At 37.8% G+C, this 27,200-nt stretch overlaps 1 protein-coding gene across 6 annotated transcripts in view; it reads left to right on the forward strand.

Annotated features, from left to right (window-relative positions):
* The window catches only part of CDK14 (cyclin dependent kinase 14), a 542,651-nt gene that overhangs the window by 126,928 nt on the left and 388,523 nt on the right, over positions 1–27,200 (forward strand). For 5 of the 6 annotated variants that reach the window (XR_012380203.1, XM_025872847.2, XM_073898783.1 and 2 more), the window contains 2 exons: positions 2,388–2,633; positions 15,763–15,857. Coding sequence is in view for 5 of the 6 variants with exons in the window: in XM_025872847.2 (XP_025728632.1) it covers positions 2,388–2,633; positions 15,763–15,857 (341 nt within the window). In the remaining variant the exon portion in view is untranslated. Of the gene's footprint in view, positions 1–354; positions 404–2,387; positions 2,634–15,762; positions 15,858–27,200 lie in introns of all 6 variants that reach the window. The other variant, XM_073898781.1, reaches the window with a different exon arrangement.

The following is a 27,200-nucleotide window of genomic DNA, read 5'->3' on the forward strand; positions in this document are numbered from 1 at the left end:
AGCTTAACCAACTGAGCCACCTGGGCACCCCTCATGTATTTACATTCTGATATTTATTCATTATTTTCATTCTTCTCCTTATTTTGAGTTTCAGTTGCTCTTCTTTTTTTGGTATTTTAAGGTATAATCACATTGCTTGGAGACCTTTCTTCTTTTCTACTGTATGCATTTAGTACTATAGATTTTCTCCAGTCGACGTACTACTTTAGCTGTGTGCTACCATTTTGATATTTTGTGTTATTTTCATTTAGTTCAAGATACTTTCTAATTCTCCTTTTCTATCATTTAGTTTCTAGATATTTACTCTCATACTTATCTTTTAAATCCCTTCTGGCTCCATGCTCACTTCGGCAGCACATATACTAAAATTGGAACGATAAATCCCTTCTGGCTCCTTTTTAAGGTATTCTCTTTATCACTGGCTTTAAGCAATTTGATTTTGATGTGCCTTCATGTTTTTTCTTTTTGTGTTTCTTATACTTGGGGTTTGTTGACTTCTCCGGCCCATGTGTTTATACATTATTATAATCTACTTGCCTCAGTGATATGGTGGTTTCACATCCACATCACATCTATTGCCTCTTACTATCACATCCTTAAGAAGAAAACATAAATCCTTAAAAATATTGAGTACATCTCATCTACTTGTGATAAATTGTTAGTTTTTGATCATGGGTAGAGGAATCTGCCTTAAATCTTTTTTAAGACACCTTCAACAGTATTGTGGTTTGTAAAGTATGATGATATCCTTCTCATTTGACTTAATTAAAATTCAACCTGTGCTTTGCAGTTGAGTCATACTCTTGGGACAGAGCTGATGTTTAAGATTTCTTTTTTTTTTTTTTAAAGATTTGATTTATTTATTTCACAGAGAGAGAGAGAGAGAGAGAGAGAGAGCAGGAGCGGGTTGGGGGGAGGCAGAGGGAGAGGGAGAAGCAGACTCCCCTGCTGAGCAGGGGCCTGATGCAGGACGCTGGGATGATGACCTGAGCCAAAGGGAGACGCTTAACTGGCTGAGACACCCAGGTGCTCCAAGATTTAATTAAACTTTTTTTTTTGGTTTGTTTAAAAATTTTTAAGGAAGGGCATAATTTAATGATATGTACTTTCCTACTCTAGCAGTTTTAAAAAATTACATTGTCAGACATGTTTATTATACAATTCAAACAATACAGGGCATATAAAAAGTTAGTAACCTTACCCTTTACCAGTTCAATTCCACATGTCTGGAGGTATTCCATGTTAACAGTTTGGTGTGTTTTCTTCTATTCCTTTCACTGTGCTCAGACATATACATAGGAATACTTATGTCTATGTCTGTTTCTGTGTGTCTGCATATATATCCATTCATACACGTAGATACATGTGTTCCTCATGTGGGATCATTTATGCATAACACTCAGATACTTTATATTTTTATTTTAACAATATGGGGTTTTCTTGTTTTCCTGCTTTTAAAAATAAAGATGTGGAAACTTCACAGCAAGAAAAAACTCTAAAAGCAATTTCAGAATTACCTTTTCTCTAGAGAGAACAATAAAGTTTACCTAACTTCACAGACAAGCTAGGTGCCATAAAATTATTAAATAAGAACAACAAAGTCTCCAGAGTATAGGAAGAATAAAGGCTTAGAACATAGAGTAGAAAACAATGGGGCAAAAGTCAGAGACTAAAATAAAATGCGAGAGTGGGGCAGGCAGGGCCAGAGAATGAGGGGAGTTGGGAAGCAAATGGGGTCTTGTGGATTTTGAAATGAGTATTATTCAGTGTTTCTCTTTTATGGTATTATTTCTTTACATTCATTAGTTTTGGTATTAGAAAAAATACTGTTTTCAATTTTTCAACATCTCTAACCATTAGCTCTTTTATATGCACAAGTTTTATATTCCAGTTTGGAGATGAACTTTGGACGGGACAGATTTACTTGAAATAAATGGTGATCTTTTTCTCTAGCTGTGTTAGCTGCTTCCATGATGACCCATCAGTTCAAATGCCCATCTGATTTAACTCAACTGATTTTTAAAAAATTACTATCATTAAGGCAAGTTGTCTAACTTCCTAATGATTCAGAATCATTGTACTTGCAGGCAGGTGGTAAGATGTGTGACAGGGTTCAAGAACCACATTAGGGAACTAGTACCCTAAACCTTAAGCTTTCCATTTTACAGATAGCATTTTTAGTGTCTGCCCTAAAGGAGTAGAAGCGGAATAGTTATGAGGAATTTTTTCATACTGGGATTTAAGCTGGTATAGCTTTTAGAATGTGGACTTTCTGAGCATTTTCTGAAATGGAAATTAGCAGGCTTTCCTAGAATAATAAATCGCATGTTTCATGATACTAAAGCTTCAATGGGGAGTTCTGAATTTCTTTCTTTCTTTTTTCCCAGATATGTGTCACAAAGATGTCTACACGGAACTGCCAGGGAATGGATTCAGTGATCAAACCCCTGGACACAATTCCTGAGGATAAAAAAGTCAGGGTTCAGAGGACGCAGAGCACCTTTGACCCATTTGAGAAACCCGCTAATCAAGTAAAGAGGGTGCATTCAGAGAACAATGCTTGCATTAACTTTAAGTCCTCCTCCACTGGCAAAGAGTCTCCGAAAGTTAGGCGGCACTCCAGCCCTAGCTCGGTAAGTGCAGTCTTCTTAACCAGCGGGGAAGCAGAAGGAGTATCCCTCCAACAGTCGTGGCCCGCTGTGCTGGAAGAGGGCAAGTGGCTTTATCAGTGCATTATTATGCACACTCTCTCAGGGTGGTTTAGTGTTTTTTTTTTTGCAGTCTATATACGGACTCTTTATTCATAAGTACCCAGCAAGCAAATGAGAAATGATTCAACTTATTTTTGGAAAAAAAATATTTTTTTTTCTAGTTGTTTCCCATTAGAGGATTTATAATTAAACATCCTTTGGTATTTCAAGCCCTTGGAAAAGGATATTGAACTTTACTGTTTTTGCGGGCAATATAGTTTTGAGTTCGGCAGATTTACAGAGAATGTTTCAGAGTAAAGGTTCAAATTTAGTCACTTGTCTTCTTCCAGTTTGTTTTCAGTGTAAATGTTTTAAATTTAAGAGCTAGATGTTGAAATTGGTCTTCTTAAGGAGAAGTCCTATTCGTCATAATGAAATTTTCTTACACTAGATTAAGGCAAGTCTTGCCTTTTGACCTAAGGAGTTGTAAAGTTTTGAGGTAAATGCTGCTTTTTGACAGTAAAATTTTTACTGAAACTTTTATTTCCAAAACTGGTCTGCATTTAACCCTGTAAAAACCCTTACGATCTTTTAAGGTTAAGTAATTTTCAGATTTAATTTACACTTGAGAACCTTTTGAGTAGATGTTCTGAGAGTTTAAAAAGTAAGAGGAGAATGCTAAGAGAATTTTGATTCTATCATCCTGCTAAGAAACATGTCATTTTATAAATACTACATTTGATGAGGACAAAGCAGAGCCAGAAATGTCAACTGCTAGAGGAGTATTGACACTTCAATTAAACTGTATGACACTGCACATATCTGGTCACATTTTGTGTTAATGAAGCCAAAATAAATATTATCAATGCAGCATTTGTGAGGAGCATTGATTATCTGCTTTTTTTCCAAACTGACCCCATAGTCTTGTCTATGAGTGCAAGGTAGCATCCATCTAGAACACAGACACATCACTAACTTCTGGGAGAACTTTTAGATTTAGTAGCATTTTAGAAGAAATGAAAGAAGTTGTTGAGAATGATTAAGCCTATGTTATGGAAAGAGAGTTATATATATTTTACTATATAGTTATCATAATATTATTATATATCAGCCTAAAATGATATATAGAAATTGGCATTTTCAGATATTGCAATGAGGCATACTTGTACTAAAGAATTACTTACTTTTATCTGAAATTTAAATTTAGCTGTCATGTATTTTATCTCAATACTAGTTATAATCTATTGGTGTAGTCCTTCTTATGTTGCTCAGATTCTTCCTACTTTAACCATTGGGAGCTCTTTCAGTTTGGCTCCTGTGCCTTTTTGAAATGTCTTTGTCCCTCTGTTTTTGGAACATGTCTTTACCTTCTGGTCCTACAAGACACTTTTGGCTGATACTGTATTTTTCCCAACCCCAGACCTAAAACCACCCATTTCTCCAAAGAATCTCAGTTCCTTTTATTGGAGAGTGTAGTTAGAAACCAAGATGTGGGTGCTGGATGTGCTTGGTGCTACCAGGGGTCATGTAGATTTAAAAGTCAGTGCATACATTGTAATATAAGTGATAACCATGGAGCTTCCATATTTTTAATATTCAATAAGGAATTAGTTTCAGTTTTCATCAAGGAAAGTTGAATGTTACCTGATGCTTTTTGTATTTCTCTCTCTCTCTTTAAAGTTCCATTTTATCTTTATTAAAGTAATGCTTGAACATAGCTTAACAGATCAAATAGACAAGTCTGGGGGGATGGCAGCGGCCTAGGTTTTGAAACTCAGAACAACTAGTATAGTAAAACCACAACCAGTGGATAATATTGGCAACAAATACAGTTGACAGGTATCTCTGTGAACCTCAAAATAGGAGTGAGGAGGGGAACAAACCGTGAGCAATTTTCAGAACTGCATGGTGTTAGGAAGGGTGAGGATGGAAGCTCAGGGAAGGGAAAGGACTCCTCTCTGAAACTCTACTCTCATAGCCCCCCCCCTCCCCTCCATTGCCATCAGGTACATACTGGCAGCTTGTTGGGACATTCTTAGGACAGTGGCCGCAACTGGGAGGGACTTTGATGGCTTTTGTGAGTAGGTGAGTGCAGAGAGACCAGGGTGGTTTACTGATACTGGAGTAGTCTGCTGGCCTCTCTGGGACTCCTCTAGAACGTCACATTGAAGCCCTGAAGACCTTTCCAGGACGAAGCCCTGCCCTGAACGGAAAGTGCAGAAGCAGGCTTTCGTGTAGGTCACATTCAACGGGGGCAAAGGAAGTGGATGGTTCAGAAAGAAGTGTGAGCAAAACAGATGAGGGAAGATCTCAGTGTGTGTGCTAGTTCGTTTTTATTTTTTAACTTCATGAAACGGATGAAAGAACTTTATTTTCGGAAGCTAGAAAGGCTATCTTGGCCACAGCCCTGTCTTAAACTACTGAATCATTCATTTTACTTAAAATAACCAATAGAAAAATTAGTGGTTGAATCTTACACAAAATGAGGGAAAAAGAGAAAAAGGAACAGCATAACATCTTTACAGGTAGTGAAGGCAAGCTAGAAGGAGGTGAAATGATCGTTTTGTGCAGATTTTTGCTGATGTATCTGGAAAATCTAAAAGAATCTGTGAAAATACTCTAAATAGTGAGAGAAGTTAGCAAAATAGCAGGCTAAAAATTAACATACAAAGCCCAAGAGAAACCTTTATAAAAACAAGAATCATTATTGAAAACTGGTAACTAAAGCGAATAACTAAGCATTTATTTTCTGTGATTTCTACATGAAATTGACCTCATGGTAACCTAGTTTTGTTGGGGGGGGTGAATTTGTCTTTTAGAAATAATCCCACTAATACATCGAGAAAGAATAATATATTTAGGAATCACACTTTGGCAATCCCTGAGGCGGTAATACATGTAGGTAATGATGGTCAGTACCTGCTGACATCGCCAAGAGAGCTAGCCAGACATTGTGATGTCCTAATGGAAGTTTACGCAAAGCACCTGCAAAATTCAACCCAAATCTGAGCAGACCTCTCGCTATAGTAACCACTGGAACACATCAAGAGAGGATTTTCCCTGTTGTGTTGCTATCCCCAAATATATTTTCCCCTACTTTCTGGCTTTTAATATATGGTGTTTGTAATCTTGTGATGCTCTAAATGCTATTCATAGCAAGGCCACATGATATACTATGATTGAATTTCTTTCTTTGAAGAACTTTCTTTTTTTTTTTTTTTTTGAAGATTTTATTTATTTGACAGAGAGAGACACAGCGAGAGAGGGAACACAAGCAGGGGGAGTGGGAGAGGGAGAAGCAGGCTTCCCGCCGAGCCGGGTGCCTGATGTGGGGCTCGATCCCAGGACCCTGGGATCATGACCTGAGCCGAAGGCAGACGCTTAACGACTGAGCCACCCAGGCGCCCCACTTTGAAGAGCTTTCTAACATTTTCTTTTTTCTTTGAAGTATGGTTGACACACAATGTTACATTAGTTTTAGGTGTGCAACATAGTGATTCAACAACTCTATCCTTCTTTGCATAACTTTCAGATTTTCTTAGTCGTAATTGCTTTCTCTTCATTTATTCATAATTGATATAATGATTTATTATAATTTCAATTACAAATTGAGGTCCCAGATTATTTGGTGAAACTATAAAACTTCTGAAACAAATCACAAATCAGGTAACTTATCAGTTTTTCTTGCCCCCTGAGACTGTCCTTGATGTTGTCAATCCTTCTAATCCAGTCTGGACTACTTGATCTCCAAGCCTGCTATCCTGAGGCTTCCCTTCACTGGCTTCCTGAGAAGTTTCTTTTCCCTCATTTTTGTGTTAAATGCCTATGCTTTGGGTTATGCGTCTTTCTTTTTCTTGGTTTATGTCATTGCACATATGACCGTACCTTTATTCATACTTGGTAACCTGATTAATAATCTGGGTATAGGATTCTAGTGTAGGAAATAAATTTTTTCATAGCCTTTTGAAGACATTGCATTGTTCTTTTCTAGGTCCCTTTATTGTTATTTTAAGCCCTAGACTACTCTGATTCCTAATTCATTCTTTGTGGAAACTTCTAGGACTTTGTTTTCATCCCTGATGTGGACCTTTCTCTTGGTACTCAGAGAATCTTTCCAATTTTGAAATCAATTTCTTTCAATTTCAGAAAATATTATTTTATTATTAATTTGTTAATTTTCTTTTTGGTTTTCTCTGCTTTATGGATATTTAAAAAAAATTTTAATGCTTCAGTTAAATTTTTAATTGATGCTAACATTTATTTCCAAAAGCTCTCTCTTATTCCTCAGATTTTCTTTTGAAAATCAACCTGTTCTTTTTCAATGAATGATATATTGTCTCCTCTGTTTTTGAATATACTAAATGTAGCTTGGGGGAATTTTGAAGAGGTTTTTCTTTTTCTTTTCTTTTTTTTTTTTACTACCTAAATGATCTCGAGTTTCCTTTGAATCTTTGAGTTCTTTGTTTTGGGGTTTTTTTTTTTTTTTTTTGGTTTCTGCCTTGCCTGTTGAGATTTTTAATTTTGGTGAGTCTAGATCATGCCTTTGGAAAGAACTTTTGACTGAGTTCATATTATGAATAATGTGCAAAAAAGTTCATAGGAAGTTCTTTGTGCCACCGGTGCTTGTCAACTGGAGGAGGCCTCAGCATAGGGAATATCAGAGAAGACCTAGTCGTTTCGTAGGAGGACTATCAGATGTCAGTACCAATCCATCTTTTTCCTTGGCTGAGTTGATCCCCCAGAGCAAATTTACCGGTCGATTTTTTAGGATATGAAAGCCTAAATGCTATTTTTCTGAGATGATCAAGAAGGGGCCCAAGGTCTCCCAGTCCTACACAAACTTTCTTGTGCTTTGTTTTCATTCGGTATGACTCTTCATCCTGATTTCCACTGTACCTGGTGTCCCAGTTCTGACCTGTCTGGTTCAACCTCTTCTCTGCTGAGGATCACGGTAGGGCATACACCTGCCTGAGAGAGGCAAGTTCCCAGGAAAAGGACCTGTTCCTTAAACCCACTCCGACTAAGCACTTTGCTTTTCGCCCCTCGTTGAAGTTCAGCTTCCAGTTCTTGAGTGTTTCTGGGATTCTGAAGTATGAACTGAGTTCGTTCTTCTTGGTTTACGCCTTTGGTCATCGTCCTTGTCAGCAGCCTCCCATCCATTTGTCTCCCATCCCCAAATTTTTGTTTGTATCTTGTCTGCAATCTTCTTACTTGTTCTTTTTGCCCTTATGAGTTATGACTTTACTGTCAGTTTAGTACAGATTTTTGAGGGAGAGAGATAAGTACATGTGTTAAAACCACCATGTTTAACTAGAAATTTCCACTGTTTCGCTGCTATTGTTAACTTCCTTTAGATTCTTTTTCTTGAGTTTCTTACTGGGCTTACCCTTTCCTGTTCTACCCCAGGAAGTCTTTCTTATATATCAGACCACTTATATAACTTTGTGTGGAAACTGCTTTGCTTTCTTTTCTTTATAGGAGTTTTTGCCTCCATTCAGTATGCCTTAGAAAAAATGTCTTTGCTCTTTTCTCCTCAAGTTGGAAGTGGTTTCTTTTCTCTTTTAGCTTGGTGCTATAATACTCTGTTTTATTCTGAATCCTTTCTACCTTCTGCCTTTTTGTTCTCTTCCATATTGCGACGGAAGAGGGTATTTTATGATACTCTCTTTATGGAAAGACCATTTTCCTTTGGATTCCTCATTGGGCAGAAAATGGAGGCAGTAACACATCTTGTGTAATACCACTCTGTAGCCCATCTGATAGTGTATGGGTTTGCTCATTTCATACTCACAGTCATGGGAGTTTTAGGACGGATTTTGTTATACAAATTTTTAAAGGCTAATAGGCATCAGAATAGTCCCTTTACCCAAGGGCCAGCAAGATTAATGCCATATCTTTATTTGAAGTATTAGTTATCTTGAATAGGCTCCAAGAGCACAGTTGAGAAGGAGGGAGAAAGTGAGCAGAAGTGTGGCACTGTGCCGAGTTCCTCTTTTAGTGCGGACAACGGGATAGCTGTTCTGGTTTCTTGGGATTGCTATGGTGGATGTATTGTACGGTACCACGTCTCCCCACCTGCCCTTTTCACATGCTGGTCATTGCTAGGAATCATGACTGAAATCAAGAAACCAAGAATACCTTGACCTCAGAGACCATCACATTCATCTGTATACTTCCTTAATTTGTTTAGAGAGTGGCACTTTAAAATTCAGGCAGAATCTAAAGAATGTGATTTTATTGGAATTGGTATATTACAAGGGGTATTTGACAGCTTTTATTTGCTTCAGACACTTCTTGAATGCCTGCTCTTCTGGGCCTCGTCCCTGAGTAGTGTTTGATACTGTCACTGACAGGGCAAAGCTTTCTTCCCTTTTCCCTCCCACCCCCTCCATCCCAGCTGCGCTCCTCAATAGCTAGAGCTATTGGAAGTGCTGTGGGAGACTGCCTGTCTTGCTCGCCCAATTTAGAAGGGATTTCATTGAGCTGTGCTATCATAAGCTAAGCTTAAAGAGAACATATTTTCAGAAATTCATATTTAGATTAAGGTCCTCCATACATTCCACCACAGAGTCCTCCAAATGTACCTCCTCCCATCTCCAGATAAATCTATATCCCATGATAGGCAGGCCCAATCTGAAGAGGGGAAGCAGGTGCACACTTGAGAGTCCCACTTCAGTTCTCAGGGTTTATCCTTGAGCGGCAGGGTCTTATCTTGGCATTGCCTCCTTCTTGTGCTGACTAGAACATTCCTAGAGAGCACCAAGCCCCCTCGTCAGGTTGTTACCACCTGTGGTACTTGGGTTTATCTCTCTGTGTAGCATCTAGATCTATTTTGTAACCAAGTTACCCATCAACTGTGGATTACCTTAGTGTGACTTTGTAATCCGGCTAGAAATACAGGATGCTAGAGCCTCTTTCTGAGATCAAAGGCAGAAGAAAAATTAGCAAAGGAAAATTTCACTTGAAATTCTTGTTTAATGAGGCCACGTGAATCCTTCCCACTTTACCCTCACATCCACTCTCAAAATTATAGTATAATACAGTAGTGCAGATTGTGGTTCTCCTGCAATTCAGGGCGTCATCAGTAACGTTAAGCAAGGGGTTATATATGAAGGTTAAAGTCAGTTTTCAATGAATTCAATATGAAACTGTGGACATTCCTATAGCCGTGTCATGGTATCATTAGAATGGACATAGAGGTATACTCATGCATTTTATAAAAATGCAGTTCAAAAATACATCCCTGCTTTTAGGAATGGCGTTTCAGTAGATGATAAATTTAAGCATAATTTAATGCCTCTTCTATGAGGATTCGGTCTTTGTGGGAAGATTCCACCAATGCAGTAGTGGTAAAGAGAATAGGTCCTTGATTCTAATTAACTTGGTTTGAATTCTAGCTCCGCCTTTAGCTACAGGATGTCAGATGAGTTATTTACTTCTCCAGTCTTTAAAATCTTCATGTTCGAATGAGGATACTAATAGAGCCAACCTCAGGGTGATGTTATAGGGATTAAACCTAGGTGCTGTATTTGAATTGATTAGCTCAAAGCCAGGCACGTAGCCAACACTTGATATTAACTAGCTGTCATTGTTAATTACACAAACAATGAACCAGAACTAGCAAAGGCCATGAGTATCTCCTTCATGGCAGGGTGGCAGGCACCATTCAGCCGGAATATTATCTTCATTTTTTCATTATCTATGCCAATGTTCCCCTCCACTGGTCCATACAGTTGATGGTTCTCTGTACCTTTATTCTATTTTTACAAAAAATGTATTTACATCACCTCATTAAATTCCACATCTCTGTGCAGTTAATGTGTTGGTTAGTAATTGCTGATTAGCCCTCTGTATTTCCAGTTTTCTAAAGTGCTATCTCAAGACTGCACTCGAAGTAGGGAAGTGATAAGCAGAGAATACTTGCCCCATAAAACTTTCCAATTCACCCATGCACCTGACAGCAAAGACCCAAAGATAATATTTACAGGTGACTACATAGGGGTTTGATCTAGCATCTGTTTAAATGTTGATGATTTAATAAAGTTGCGAGAAAAAAAAAAATAGGCAAACCCAGGGCCTGAACTTTAATTATCAAACAAAATAGGACCTCTCCTTCTGAATTATTCTTAATTTCATCCATTTGATGGGAAGGATTTTATTATTGGCCTCTTTAATGACTTAGCAGTTGGATTCCTTATTTATATGCATAGTAATTACAGATCAGAACATTCCTGGTTACTTCAAATAGGGGTACTGACTTTCTAAGAGTCTGACTCCTAAAGCTCAGACTATCTTAAGGCATGCCCTATTCCATAGGCCCATTCTTTTTTAGATAAAAATTTTTAGAGAGACATTATGTGTGTATGGAGCTATGAAGCTAGCATGATTTATCTGTAGATTACAGTGTATTTCTACAATGTATACGTGTCAGTTTCACAGGGAAAATAACATTGATTGTCTTAGCATCAAATGTGGCAAAATATTAGTTTCCTGCTATCACAATATTAATAGGGTGTATATGAACCATGGTAGTTAGTGCATCCAAATCCATTTAATTAGATAGAGTACTTTGTGCCATTAGCATCTTCTTTTACTTGATTTTTCTTGTGAATAAATAGGGTTTTTTTTAAGCATATTCTCCTTGTCTTTCTGATTTCTTCAATTCTGTTTCTTCAAGTAGTACATTTAGTGTGGTCTGTATCTTAAAACAGTTACATCAACTCTGATATATAAGGCAGTTGATAAAGAGTGAAATATTTTAGAAAATTATTTGTGCCTTTACAGGAGGAGAAAATATTGGCTTCCTCTTCTCTTGCCAGTTTTGTGTGACTGTGTCTTATACTTGCTATAAATACGCATTAGCAGTTTATCTCCTAATAGGAGTAAAGGGGTAATTTTCTGCTGCTGCTTTTTTTCTTGAACATAGATTAGATTTATTCTTAAAGGAGCACAAAAGCAAACACAGACTTCTCATTCTAATTTTAAATAATTTAGAGTGGAACTGTGAACACAATATTTTCCCCATTGAAGATCATTTTATACTGAAGTTTAATATAGGTTTTAAAATTTCTATTTAAAACTTGGGCTCAGGAGGGTGATGGTAAAGTGTGACATTCACAAGCTGTTTCCCAGGGATGAAAAATGCATGAGAACATAACCCACACAGGACTAGCCAGGCGATTTTGAATGTAATTTTCCATTAAGTTTTACTTGATTCAACTCAACACATGGTTTGTACCTTACAAGTTTCTTGAAGAAAAGAATACGTGGTCCATTGTTTTTATTAATCCCTTCTTAGTATGTCTAATTCATATTACTTTCGACCTTTCTTCTTTTCTAGTATGTGCATATGTATTTACATTTTCTTGTTATGTATTGATTTGGCTGTATCCCCTGGGTCTTAAAATGTCATGTCCTCAATGCCACATATTTATTTATGAATTTTCAATTTTGATTTTCTTTCTCACACGGCTAAACTATTTAAGGTTTCCTTTTGTTCTTAATTGCTAATTTTATTGCATTATGTTCAGAAAAAGTAACTTAAGGTATTTCTGCAGTTTTAAATATTGAAAGTGGTCTTTTTTGGGAATGTTAAATGTGGGCTTGAAAAGAATATATATTAACATGTGTATTAGATTAAAATGGTAATTCTCATATTCAAGTTCATAAATCCCTTACTTCTTCCTTGTCTGCTTGCTTTTTTGATGCCTGAGTGATGGATGTTTGTTGCCCATTATCACCGTGAATTTGACAATTTCTAATTTTATTGCTACCAGCAGTTCCATACATTTCAAAGCTATGTTAATTGACTCATACTAGTTCATGATTATTAAATTTCTTTGTGGATATTAATGTTCATTTTTATGGGATATACTAATTTAATCTATTTGTTGTTTTATGAATTCTATCTTGTTTGCCATCAATATTGCGATAATGCATTATTTTGTAAAATTCCTTTTTTTTGCTGTATTTTCCCTTTACTCCTTTATTTTCAGATTTACTCGTTTTAATTTTGTCTCTTAGGAATAGGATATTGCTAGACTTTGTTTTTTTTCAATCTGAGAAGTTTCTCTTGATAAAGGAAGTTTGTTCATTTATTTTTATTACAGTCAATACGATTGATATGTTTTACACGATCGATATGTTTAAACTTAAGTTCATATTTTATGAACTTTTACTTGACGTGTTTTCTTCTTGAGCACCCCCCCTCCTCTGACCTTTCACTTTTTATTTTCATCCCTCTCCTCATTACATTGTGTTCTTCTTTTCTTTTCTCTCTAATTTGTTTGGGATTTGTGTATCCAGTTCATATTATTTTGTGATGACCTTTGAAGAGTTAAGAAACATACTAAAACATATGCGTTTGGAGTTGCTCAGTTTCTACGGTCTGCCCTGATCAATTGAAGAAATCTCAGCCTGCCGTTGCTTCTTTTTTCCTAGTGTTCCTTGCCTTTCTGTGCTTTCCCCATCACTCCAAGTATGTCTTATATCAAGATAATACAGAATTCTATATCTAGATTTTTTTTCTGTAGGTGGCAACATTACATCTTTTCCATCCTACTGACAGGACTATTTGGGGTATAGTATTAGTGATTCAGAATCATTTTCTCTATTTATTTTGAAAATGTTGCTTAATTGTCTTTTTGCAGTCACTGTTGTCTATGAGGATATTATGCTGATTGGATATTTTTTCTATGTAGGTGCAACCTCTCCCTAAAGTTTTCTAGGGGAATTCTGTTCAAACATTGAGCTTATTACTTTTCATATGTGTCCATTCTTTTATTCACTGCCCATTGAATATTTTATTTCATTGATTAAATATTTAATCTCTAAATCTCTAATTGTTTCTTCTTGAAGGTTGTAGTATCTTCTGAAATCTCTCTGAACATCCTGGTTATTTTTATTCAGAGTTATTCTTGGCAATGTCAACTCTCCTACCAGCGTTTTGGTTTATCTGGCCATTAAATATTATGCCTTTTTTCCCAGGTATTGATTTTCCTGAAATGATTTGTGATTTTTGATTATATACTCATTTTTGAATTTGAGAATTGCTGTCAGCTTATTCAGTTTTCTGTAAATCATCTGTAGTGATCTTACGAGAGAGCCAAGGATTACAGCTTGGGGTGGGGGGAGGGGGATTGTCATCCTTTTTCTAGGCCATGGCTGCTTCTGTCCTTGCTCTGCCCCTCTTGCCCGAATACCCACAAGTCTCAGCTGTCTCCTCTGTGCAGATGTCCCTGCAGTTTGCTTGGGAGGACACCCTGTGCTCAGCTGTGTTGATTAGTTTCACATTTTCCTGGAGGCTCCTGCTTCTTTTCTTTGTAATGGTCTTCTTCTCCAGGTTGGGGCTTTAGGTTGCCCCAGTCTTTTCTCTGAAGTTTTGATTCTGATTACTGTCTGTCTTTCAGAATTTCTCAAAATTTCTGATTAAATATTGGCACTCTTTCTTGTTTCCCATTCCTGTTTCTGATTTATTATTTTTGAAAAATATCTTCTCAGTCACTGTGTGGCATTTTGGGTGGGAAGGAGGTAAGAAGCATGTGTTCAACTTGCCACACAGGATCTTTATAAATGGTGGGAGTCAGATCCATTGCCAGTATGTTATGTTTTCCATAAGTGGTATAAGAGCACATTCTCAAGGATAGTGTTCTATAAACTTTCTGCAAGAAGATCTTTTCCTGAGCTTCTGAAATTCATTAATTATGCAGTAACACAATCACCAGTAACTTTTTATCAATTATTTATGTATTTATAACTGAGATTGGTTAATTCCATTAAGATGCTTTTAATTCCTCATATAATTATCATTTTCTGATATGCTTTGATAGTACCCTTTTATAGTGACATTAAAATAATAGGTAACTTGGCGGTGCCTGGGTGGCTCAGATGGTTAAGCGTCTGCCTTTGGCTCAGGTCATGATCCCGGGGTCCTGGGATTGAGCCCCACTTCGGGTTCCTCGCTCAGCGACGAGCCTGCTTCTCCTTCTCCCTCTGCCTCTCTCCCTGCTCATGCTTTCTCTCTCTCTCTGTATCTCTGTGTCTCAAATGAATAAAATAAAAAAAAATAATAATAGGTAACTTGCCCCATGGAGGATAGCACTCCCCATGTCTTGCCTGGTGAAAGTTGAGGCGGGAGCTGGGGACAGCAGGAGTGAGATTACTCACTTTCAGCACTTTTATCATCTTGATGGGATGTACCATGTCTTTAGGAAGAGTTATTTTGCTGCAGCTAAACTTAAGGGTCAGTTTATAATACATAAGACAGTTCCTTTTGTGTTAATGAGTAATATCTGAGTGATACATCTTTGATTATTTGTTTGCATTATTGCTAAGAGGTATTGGAGGAGTACCTTTATCCGGCTGAATATTATACAGTCATGATTTACAACAGGGGTCAGAGGGTAAATATTTTCAGTTTTGTTTATATCACCTCTGCTGCGGGTATAGCTCTGTTGTAGCTTTCAAGTCATAGACAGGATGGCAATGAACATGCATGACTGTTCCCTGATAAACTTTGTGGACACTAAAATTTGATTTTCATATATAATCTTATTGTGCTATTAAATTTTATTCTTCTTTTAACCACCCACCCCATTAAAAAAAAAAAAAGTAGAAACTTTTCTAAGTTTGTGGGATGAACAGGTGTTAGTTTGGACTAGCCAGCCCCTAATTTAGAAGGTTATATAATAACATGGAAAGCATTCATAATATGTTGAGTGGGGGGAAAAAAGCAGGTTAAAATCAGTATGTTTAGTGTAATCCCATTTATGTAGAAAAGCAGTCATCAGCATGTAGATAGCACTGGAAGAAGAGATACCAAAATATTAATGGTGGTTCTTTCTTGGTAGACAGATTATGGGTAAGTTTAAACTTTCTACACTGTGTTTATTTGCATTTTCTGAGTTTTGTATCCTCAATAGTTATTATGTTGTTTTTTAGAATAAATATTCTTATATCAGAAAAAAGGTATTTAACAAAAGTGACAGAATTTATATATTTTTAGGAAAATTGGCCTATTCATTGTAATTAGTTTGATACAATCTGTTTTGTTTACCCTCTGCTCCATTTTTAGCCGACAAGTCCTAAATTTGGAAAAGCTGACTCATACGAAAAATTGGAAAAACTAGGGGAAGGATCTTATGCTACAGTATACAAAGGGAAAAGCAAGTAAGTTCATTCGGTTTTTAATATTTCACATTTAAAATGTACCTGCTCTCTTAATACTGATTATTAACAATTAATAATATTAATTTATTTAAATAATTCTCCTTTAATATATAGTAGATTTTCCCTCTCAGTTTTTGTTGTTGTTGTTTTAAGAAGTGTGAAAGTCAGCAGAATTGGTTTTCCCTGCTAGCAGACAATTTTGCAGACCTGTCCAATTTATCTTTTCTGTCCTACCCCTGCCCCCCACCCCCAACGTTGGGGCTGGAACCCTCAAATGAGAATTCGTTTCCAGGTGAATGATATGATTAATTTCTTCTGGAGGTTTAGTGTTCGCTTAAGAATAAGAGTACTGATTTGACAAAGTCAAATATATTGGCCATTCCTGCATCTTTTTAAATTGAGCTTTTACTCCATCTGAAGAAATCACTAAACTAAAAAAAAAAAAATGCAGAATTTTTCTTTTTTCCTGCCTGTGTACTTTGACACCATACTACATGTAGTTTCACATGGAGAAGCAACCTTCCCTCCTGTTGTTATTCTCCAGCCCCCCCGCATCCCCCTGCCCAGTGCTATCCTGGGGTCAGGCACAAGTTTGCGTTCTTGAAAAGCTTACCCCATATGTTTCTGATAGGCCTCCTCCCTCTCTTACTGATTAAGAGTGCAGAGTTACTGTATTCGGTTGCATGCAGAAATGTAATGCTATATCTCAAATAACTGTAGGAAATTTACCTTAATAGCATTACCAAATGATGTTGAAAAATAATTTTCTGAACCATTCACTGTTTTTGTCTCTCTTTTAAGTCATTATGGAAGATAGGAAATTCTAACCTAACTAATTACATAAAAACATGTAGTGGAAAATTCTCTGAAGGAACTTTCTAAACCCGTAATTGGAAATTTTGGCCATTTAGGTAATCTTTGGCTTTTCTGGAATGTAGTTTTATACCTTTGCTTATGTTTTTTAAGAAGATGAAGAGATATTTCTGACAAAGGAAGATATGTAGGTAAGGATGCAGGAATAATATAAGTAACAAATAATAGTACTAATTTTGAGATTTTAAATATTTACCAAAAAAAAATCTTTTAAAAAATTTGTATGAAAAAGAAACATGATGGGAATAAAAAAAACAAGTCAAATCTAGAGGGCTGTTTGTTAATGACTTATCTAGAGTGCCTGAGAGTTATAGAATATTGTTGAGCAATTTTTAATAGAGGTTGTGTGTGAAACTTTGTATTCTTTCCTAATAACTAAAATAGTTATTTCTCTAGTATATAAAAATTAATTGTACATTTAATGTTTATAACGTGGGGGTCACTACACTGCATTAAGCAATTGTTTTGCATAATGTATGGTATATCCATTGTCTCATCATTTCTCATGATGCCCTACAAAGATAGTTCCTATAATTACCACCTCCATTTGACTGGGAGTCCTGGTGCTTGGAGAGTTTTCACCACTTGTCCAAGTCCACACAGCTGGTTAGTGGCAAAGCTTGTTTTGGGGTCATGTCTCTGGTTTGCAGCCATTCTTTTCCTAACCATTATACGATACTGCTTGCACAGTATAAGGCCTTCCTTGGAAAGCCTTGGTCCTTGTTGAATATTCCAGATGGTTCTCACATATGCTCTGGCTTGTTGTAATCATGAATCAAACAGAAGCAAACATATTATTTCATTATAAGGAAACACACCAGTTACTTTGAAGTGCCTTCCCAAAAAAGATGGGCTCAGCTGATTTCCAAATGTAAGTTAATAACTCTATTAAATGTTTAACTTTGTGATTTGTGTCACAATCTTGGAGATAGTTGAAAAATCCTCCATTTATTATGCTTGAATGAAAAGAAAGGCTGCCTTTTAAGTGTCTGCAATCTTTGAGAAGGGCGGTTCCGGACAGTTAATACTCTTCACTCCAGCAGGCCTAAATGTATCTTGTCAGCATTTCTCAAGCAGTTTCAAGCCTGCTGGTCACATGTAGCATTTAATTTCCTCCAGCTGGAGATGAAAGCCATTGACCACTCACCTGCTTTAAGAGAGGACAGGTTGCCTGTGTTTGCTTGCTTTAGGGTGGCAAGGTCAGGCCAGAGCACAACAGTTTACATGCCATCTGGCAAGGTTTGAGAGCTGAGTTTGTTTGATGTGTCCCCTGAAGTGCTGTAATTTGAATAGCCGGCGAAATGTTGTGCCCCTCATCCCAGGACTCCTCACCACTCTCCCATACGTGTCAGCATCCCTGCCTCCCATCTGTAAACATTATCTTTAGCATCTTCTTCTCCAAGAGCAGCTCTCATTATATTGTGGTAAAGTTGCCTGGTATTTGTGGAGATCTCACTAATTTCTAGTTTGTGAACATTTTACAAATACACCTTGAATCACATGGGTCAGGTTGGGATTTTGCCACGAACCTCACTGTATTAGTTTGCTGGGGCTGCCAAAACCAAGTACCACAGACTGGGTGGCTTAACAACAGAAATTTATCTTCTCGCAGTTCTGGAAGCTGGAAGTCTAAGAAGGTGTTGACAGAGTTGGGTCCTTCTGACGGTTGGTTCTGTAGGGGAGAGAATCCGTTCCCTGCTTCTCTCCTAGCCTCTGCGGTGAGCTGGCAGTCTTCGGCACTTCGGGCCTCTAGACACGGCCCTTCAGTCTCCGCCTTCCTATTCACATGGTGTTCTCCCTGTGTGTGTCTGTATCCAAATGTCCCCTTTTCAGAAGGACACAAGTCATATTGGGCCAGGGCCCACCTGCATGACTTCATTTTAACGCAGTTACCTCTGTTAAAGGCCCTATTTCCAAAGAACCTATGTCATATTCTGAGGTATTAGAGATGGAACTTCAGTATATCTTTCTTTGAGGATATAATTCAATCCATAACACGTACACATTTCAAACCTCAGTAATTTGGCACTGCATTCATGGCAGTGTTCTTCTTTTACTATTTATGGTATATCTTGAGTCATCTTTTATTTCATGGTTCTTTAAATAATACAGGCAAAGGGGAGCCCCCTCCCCCACCCACAAAATGTCTGTGTACTTGTTGATTTCGGGGTAGCTGCTGGTCGCTGTAGTATAGAAACTCTTGAAGGAATAGAGAGGCTTTTTATTACCTTGAATTCTCTTGAGTTTCTTACTCTACATAGAGTGGGAAGAAGTTGGCTGAGATTTCTATACTGCGTAGCCCCCTTGGTAAAGAGTTTGGTTCTAGGGGCGCCTGGGTGGCTCAGGTCATGGTCCCGGGGTCCTGGAATTGAGCCCGGGCCTCAAGCTCCATGCTTAGCAGGGAGTCTGCTTCTCCTTCTCCCTCTGCTGCTCACCCCCCCACGCCCCCGTCCCCGTTTGTGCTCTTTCTCTCTCTCTCAAATAAATAAATAAAATCTTAAAAAGAAGACATTTAAAAGGACAAAAAAAATGTAAAATACTTGAATGAGCTTGTATTAGTCTTTTATAATTTGGGGTAATTATGCTTTTCTTTTTAATACAAAAAAACTTTGAAAAGGCAAAAATAAATAATAAAAAAAGAGGAGCATGGTTTTAAAGAATATGGCTGGTACTGCAACCATGTCAACACAAAAAACTCACAAACAAGCTCTTCAATTTTTTTAATAAAAGCTTTGGATTTCCCACATTTTCATATTTGAGTAGAAATATATTTTTTTTAAATCAGTGTTCTTCAGCTTACTTTGTGTGTGTGTTTATGTTTGGGGAAGGGAGGCAGTTTATCATCACTCGGACTACGAATCTCTATCCTGACTTGGTTTCCTGATTATGTTCTCTCTTTTAAATCCCTGTAGCATTTAATATAAGATTTAGAAAAATTATGGATTGTATAATATTTCGCATTTAAAAAATATAACATTTAAAATGTTTTTAATTTAGTACCTCAAAATCATTTTTACCTTTCAGGAATTGTCCCAGGGACTTTTGTACATTAAGAGACTTGTTAACATTTTTTTTTTTTTTTAGTTTACTCAACTACTGATGAGTGTTTGTATGTTGTTTTTATGCCCTTTTTATACTGTAGGTGAAGAAGAGGTGAATCACATGCAGATTCTGACCTCAGGTGCCTTCACAGTTTTGAAGGGAGATGGTCCATATACCTAAATAACTCAACATAAGTTAGAATGTAGTGTATTCGATATGAGCTAGAATGCAGTAAAAAAGGCCCATGTAAAATGGTGTGGGGTTTTCAAAAGGAAGGAAGAGAGGATGATGTTGACTAAAGTATTTTAGATGCGTTCTCTCCAGGCGTGACTGATCAAATTCACAGCCTCATGTGCTTTTATTTTTTCAATTTTTAAAAAAGTTTTTTTTTAATTCCAATTAGTTAACATACAGTGTTATATTCATTTCAGGTGTACAGTGTTGTACAGATTGAGCACTTCCGTACATCACACAGAGCTCATCATGACAAATGCCCTCCTATGTCCCCGTCACCTATTTCACCAGTCCACCCCCCCCACATCCCCTCTGGTAACTATCAGTTTGTTCTCTATAATTAAGCGTCTGTTTCTTGATTCTCTCTCTCTCTCTCACTTTTTTCCCTTTGCTTATTTGTTTTGTAAATTCCACATGTGAGTGAAATCATTTGGTATTTGTCTTTCCCGGACTGGCTTCTTTTGCATCAATAGAATGAAATCTTGCCATTTACAAGGACCTGGAGCTAGAGAATATAATGCTAAGCCTCAGTGCTTTTAAATCAAGCCTCACTCATCACTGTGTGTATTCATAGGAATCCTTGGGACAGTTGTCTTTTGGGCTCTGGTCCCCAAACAATTATATTTTCACCCTTTGTTATCAGACTCTCCACTAAACTTGTTAAAGACCGGGAGCCTTTATGGAAAAGCAAACTGATTCATTTTGATTATTGTGCAAATTTTGATTAAGCAAAAGTGTACTGTTTAAGTGTTAAAGTGGAATTGCTTAAAGCAATGTAATTTGGCAGGGTCAGTGCGTTATTTATGTGTGAGCACCCATTAAGGCCTGGCTATTGCAGATAAGGGCTCGGACCACAGACAGCCACCTCAGACTTGAGATGTGGTAGGACCACGTGCTTCTCAGTGTCCTGGATCTACAGACAGAGCACACCCAGTCTCTCCTAGATGTCTGAAGCCCCCCCGGTTCTGCACCCCGTCATGAGTACTGAGAAGTTATGAACCTTTCCTCTTGCCTGGAACAGAGTTCTCTCCTTTCCTTCCTACTTACCTAGGGGGTATGTGAGGCTACAGATGCTTGCTTTTGATTTTCTCATACTTTGTGTCATTTAGCGAAGGAAAGACCTGCTCTTTGTTCCATCTCTGGAATTAGAGTATTCGACTTATTTAGACTAAGTCATCCCACAGATGGTCCTGATTTTTGGTCCTTTTTTTTGCTTATCTTGCATTTCTTTTGAGGTGATGGTGCCAAAGCGTTGCTCCTGTGGGAGCCTGCTGAACAGAGAAGCCCGCCGCATGGGTTTGTGCCAGCCGTAAATTGTTATCTCAGAGGTCAATAAGAACAATGGACGAATTTGCTCATTTTATGTAACATGAGATTTATGGGATTGAAAGTGCCAATCTTCTTTTAGCATTTCATTCTGCCAATTTGTGCTGAATAATTGAACTTGAATTAAACGACCTCATAAATTGAGAGACTATGCCAAACCAAGACTGAACTCTACTAAACACATTTCAAAGAGCTCTTCAAAGCCCCAGGAGGAATAGGGGGAGAAATGCTGTTAATTAAAACAAGCAGCAGCAAGAAGAAAGGCTGTGGCAGTTAACCACCTTTTCAGAATATGTGAGATTAAAGAGGTGCCTCTCACTGCTTGCCCTGAAGGTCAACTCCATTGAAACACTATCAGGGGCAGTTTGAAGAATTCTAAAAATCAGAAATCCCCAGATGGAAAACACTGGACTCCTGGTTCACTGAAGTTTCAATCTTCAGTGTTGACAACTGGACTGTCGTGCCAATCTCCAGCATCCGGAGAGGTTGCCTCCCACAAAAGAGGCAAATCTGATTACATTTTATGAGCTCTGCTGCGGGAGGCTCCTGAGGCCCAATCTCTGTTTCTCATTAGGTCTGCTCTGATTTTCTTTTAGACTTTGGGTCCACAGGCCAAAGCTTATTATCACCACTCACATTAAAGATCAAGCCTGTATCCACGCTATTAATCACAGGGTCTGAAAATGGCATCATAGTATGATAATGCTATCAGTGTGAGCTTTGTAATTTAATGTACAAAATGCAGCATTACAATGTACAACAAGAGAAATTGGATTAGAAAGAAAAAAGCCAATGGAGTAAATGAGTTTACGCCTTGTAATTTTCAGATCCGGTGCTCCTTCTGTCTAGGTGAAAGTTGAAAAAGCAGAATTCTTACCCTTACGGTAGGCCAAGGAGGATAATGGCCCACCCACCAAATCTGCTAATTAAAAAAACCCTAAAGTCTATTCAAATTGCAGATTGAGCCCTGACTTCCTTTAGAGGAAGAATGCAAGGCATTGGAGTCTGGTTCATGGGTACAGCTGGTTTCATTTAGCTTGCAGCAGATAAACAAACAATGCCTAATCTTTTTGACAAAAGCGACAATGAGGATATTGTTTAGGCAAGAAGCATGATTTCAATTATTAGACTAAACTATGCAGGAATAACTTTCCTATTAGACAATGTCTAAATGTATTGGCCTCTGTTAGCCATTTTTATTACCAGAGTCCTTTGATCATTTGATTAGGAGACCCTCAAAAGAATCCGTGATATTTGCTGTCTTCAGAATTGTGGTCATATATCAGATATGCCCAGCTAGTGAAAATGGAGGCATTTTTTTGGTTAGGGGAGGAATTTCTTGAAAAAGTTGGGGTAGAATTTCCAATTATCCTAATGTCAGGGCTTCTTGAATCTTTCTCCCATAGTTCAATCTAAGTGGTTTTTGAGGAGGACAAGGGGAAGGATATTATGATAAGATCGGTTTCAGTTTAAAGCATACCCACATTCCTGAGTTGTTTCATTATTATTGTGATTCTTTTAGTTTCAACCAGGATGCTGGGGAAGTAGCATCTTTCCATTCTAAATCCATGGTTCTCAACTGGTTCTAGATGTTGCTCCTCAGGAGACATTTGATGATATCTGGAAATATTTTTGGTTTTCACAACTTAGGGGGTGGTGGTGGTTACTGGCATCTAGGAGTCAGGGATACTGTGAAATGTTCTACAAATGGATAGGACAGTCTCTCACAACAACGAATTATTTGCTCATTTGCCTCAAACTGTCAGTAGTGCCAAGGTCGGGAAGCCCTGTTTAAACAAGGAATGCATGGAGGCAGTTCACATTTTCTTTCTTTCTTTGTTGTTGTTGTTTTTTCTGTTTTTGTTCTTTTGTTATGTTTTTTGTCATGTCTCCTTAAAAGAGCTCCTTCCTTTAGAGATATTTACCAAGACCCTAGTATGTTCTGTGTACTGGGCCAGGCGATGGATATGTAATGGTGAGCAAAACTAGGTTCTTCTTTTCATGGAGCCTATCATCTAGTGGGGGAGAGAAAAACAAATCAAGCCAGCAGACACATCTGTAATTTAAGTTGCATAAAAGAAAAGAGAGCTGTGAGAAGGAAGATAGAGAGTGGTAGGTTATATATATTTGCGTGAGAGAGAGGGGTGAGCAATAAGCATGCTTTAGATGAATGGACAGTGGCAGTCTTGCTGAGGAGGGGACACTTACTCTTAGATCCAAAAGAGATGTGACCAGCCAGGGAATGTTCAGGGACAAAAGTGCTTCAGGCCAGACCCCCAGGTGGGGTTGGTGTGTTCTACAAACTCAGAGAGCCCCATGTGACATGGGGTATGTTCAGGGGAGAATGGTATGAATCGAATTTTGAGAAATCTCCAAGGCCTTGAGGATCATGTTAGGAATGTTCTGCTTACATATTACTGCAAAAATGAACCACTTTGAAACATAGAGACTTAAAACAATAGCTATCGTTTTTTTGCTCACGAATCTGCAATTGGAGAAAGGTGGGAAAAGTTTGTTTCTTCTCCCTGAGGTATCATTTTGGGCAGCTTGACTGAAATATGCGGGACCCATTGCCAACATAGCTTACATGGCTGGCAAGTTGGTGCTGGCTCTTCCCAGGGCTTGGGCTTTCTTATAGCATGGTGACTGGGTTCTCTGAGTGAGCATCCCGAAACATAGGAAGTGAGACTTCTGGCTTCAGCTCCAACATGTAAAGAGCTTGGAAGCTGATGCTCCCATCCTTTCAAAGAGGAAAGGCTAGGCAAACAGAACATGCGAAACTTTGGTTCAATTCATCAAAGAGTGGAGGCCACAGGGCAAACCACTGTACTAAATTCTGGAGAGGCTGACATATTCAGATAGAAATAGCCCAAATCTCCTCACCAGGAGCACAGGCTGCTGGAGCCATAAACTGGGAAGAATACTTAAATGGTAATTTTTATGAGTTGCTGGAGATGGGCTGTGGTCTAGCATGAGAGCGAGAACTCTTGGGGACCACAGTCTTAGGGAGACCCCCACACTTTCTTTTGTTTTGCCTCCGGGAACCCTACCGGGTTCCCACAGTGAAGATCATGGAAAGATCCCCCTTGGGGCTCTGGCAGGGGAAGAGGAAAAATAATCATAAAATACACCCAGAGTGTTCTCCATCACAGAAGCCTGCTCTGTAGGCAAAGGTCTTTGCTAGAGCCTTATTCCAGCTGATGGAAGGGAATTTCTCCCACTCACACTCTCTCCAGCCTTTCTGTCTCACTTAAGTGGGAGAAACCATAATAATGGTTAGGGACTCACTGCAGTCAGGGAAGGAAATAGGGGGTTGAAAGGGGGAAAAAAAAACCAATTATACCACTGGAGAAACACTTGTGAAGGTCACATCCCATGATGCAAGCTCACTAAATGAATTCAGACTCACTCAGGAGCTTTGAGAATGTTCACACTCCCTCATACCTTACCATCGCTCCAGTGTAATAACAGTAGATTATGCCTGAGAGAGTTGCAAGACACACTCTCTGTGAGGAGGAGTACTAATGTAAGCCTCAAGTCAGGAGGAGACAAAAACAGGGACACTAGAATCATTTGAAGCAGTTACAACAAACAGTAAACACAGCCAGATTAACATAAATCTTTAGGTTTGGCTTTCAACAAAAAATTACAAGGCGTTCCAAAAGATTGGAAAAAATACAGCCCCAAAAGACAGAGCAGTCGTCACAACCAGACTCGGATGTAGCACAGATGTTGGAATTGTCAGAGAGGGAATTTAAAATAAATGGGATTAATATATTCAGGGTAAATGGATAAGGGAAACAAAAAGCAAGAGAAGTGGGTAATGTAAACAGAGAAATGAGAAAAGAATCTAAGAAAGAATCAAAAGAAAAGAGAATTTTTAAAAAAACCACTATAAAAGAAATGAAAGATGCTTTTGATGTGTTCAGTAGACTTCAACAAGCTGAAGAAAGGGTCAGAGAACTTAATATAGGTCAGTAAAAAAAAACCTTCCAAACTCAAATGCAAAGAAGAATAAAAATAAAAATGTCTGAGAACTATGGGATAATATCAAAAAATGTAACATATGCATAATTGGAATACCAGCAGAAGGAAGAATCAAGCAGAAGTATTTGAAGTAAAAATGGCAGAAAACTTTCCACAATTTATGACAGAAACCAAACCACAGATCCATGAGGCTCAGAGCACACCAAGTATGTTTATGTGTAAACAAATCTGAAAAACAAAAATAAAAACCCTGTATACCTAGGCATATCATATTCAAGCTGTGGAGAAACAGAGACAAAGAGAAAATCTTAAATGAAGCTAGAGGAAAAAATACTTTACCTACAGAGGAAAAAGAATAAGAATTTCATCAGATTTCTCATCAGAAACCACAAAAGCAAGAAGAGAGTGGAGTGAAATCCTTAAGAAAAGAGGTTAAAAAAACCACCAACCTAGAATTCTATATCCAATAAATATCTTTCAAAGGTGGAGGAGAAATAAAAACTTTCTCAAACAAAAACTGAGGGAACTCATTGGCAGTAGACTTGTCTTGTGAGAAATTTTGGAAGTACTTTAAGCAAAATGAAAATGATACAGGTTGGAGACTTGGATCTCTATAAAAAAGAGCGTTTGAGAAGGAATAAAGAAAAGTAAAATAAAATCTTTTATTGTCATCTTAGTTGAACTAGAAATGCACTGTCTGTTTAAAGCAATAATAGTAACAGTGTATTGGGAGATTATGGCATCTAGATAAGTGAAATGAATGACAGTAGTAGCATCATGAGGGTTGGATGACTCAACGGAGAACACTGTTAGAAGGCACTCTGCTACACAGGAGCTGATACAGTGTTATTTGAAACTAGACTTAGATTAGTTAGAAATGTAAACTCTAGGACAACCACTGTGACGATTTCAAAAAGTCTAAATGATACACTAAGAAGATAAAATAGAATTATATAAAATGCTCAATTAAAATTAGAGGAGGCAGAAAAAGAGGGAGCAAAAAAGGGACAAATACAATAAAAAGAAAACAGTTACAAACAGGATAGATTTTAATATACCTATATCCAAATCACATAAGGTATCATTGGTCTAGATGCACCAAATAAAAGAGATGATCAGTGTGGATGAAAAACAAGATCCAACTCTGTGTTGCTTACAAGAAACCTACCTTAATTGGATTAAAAGGAAATTCATAGAAAATATGCCATACTAACACTAAAAGAAAGCTGGAGTAGTTATATTAATTTCAGACTAAGTAGACTCTTTTGAAGACTCAGAAACCCATCAGGATAAAGAGGGGGCATCACATAGTGATAGAGGCATTAATTTCCCAGGAAGATATAATAATTCTAAATGTGTATGCACCTAACAATAGAGTGTCAAACTATGGGAGGCAAAAGCTGATAGAACTGAAAGGAGAAATGGACAAATCCACTCTTGTAGTTAGAGGCTTCAACACCCTCCTGTCGGTAACTGATGGCTCAAGCAGGCAAAAAGATCGGTAAGGAATAGATGACCTAAACACCACTTCCAAGGTACAGAAAGTGGAAGCTGCCAGCATTTTAAGGCCTGTTCCCAGAACTGGAACTGTGTCACTTTCACCTTCTTTATTGATCAAGTGTTCCGAGAGACCAGAATCAAGGGTAGAAGACATAGGTGGTACCTCTCCATGAGGAATGTCAAAGAATTTGGGGGCTATGTTTTAATACCTCACAATATAGTTTGGATTTCATTTCAGTCTAGAATTAAATCTTCGCTCTCACCTTTGCAGAGTTCTTTCAGTTATCTTTTCTGACCACATATTCACTGATGCCTTTTTGGATTAACCTCACCAAGTGTTGCATACATTCCTGAGAACGAGGACCCAGTGTGGTGTTCGGT

The sequence above is a fragment of the Callorhinus ursinus genome, unplaced genomic scaffold (genome assembly GCF_003265705.2).
Source record: "Callorhinus ursinus isolate GAN/ISIS: 27379988/994484 unplaced genomic scaffold, GSC_fseal_2.0 scaffold12, whole genome shotgun sequence".
NCBI lineage: Eukaryota > Metazoa > Chordata > Mammalia > Carnivora > Otariidae > Callorhinus > Callorhinus ursinus.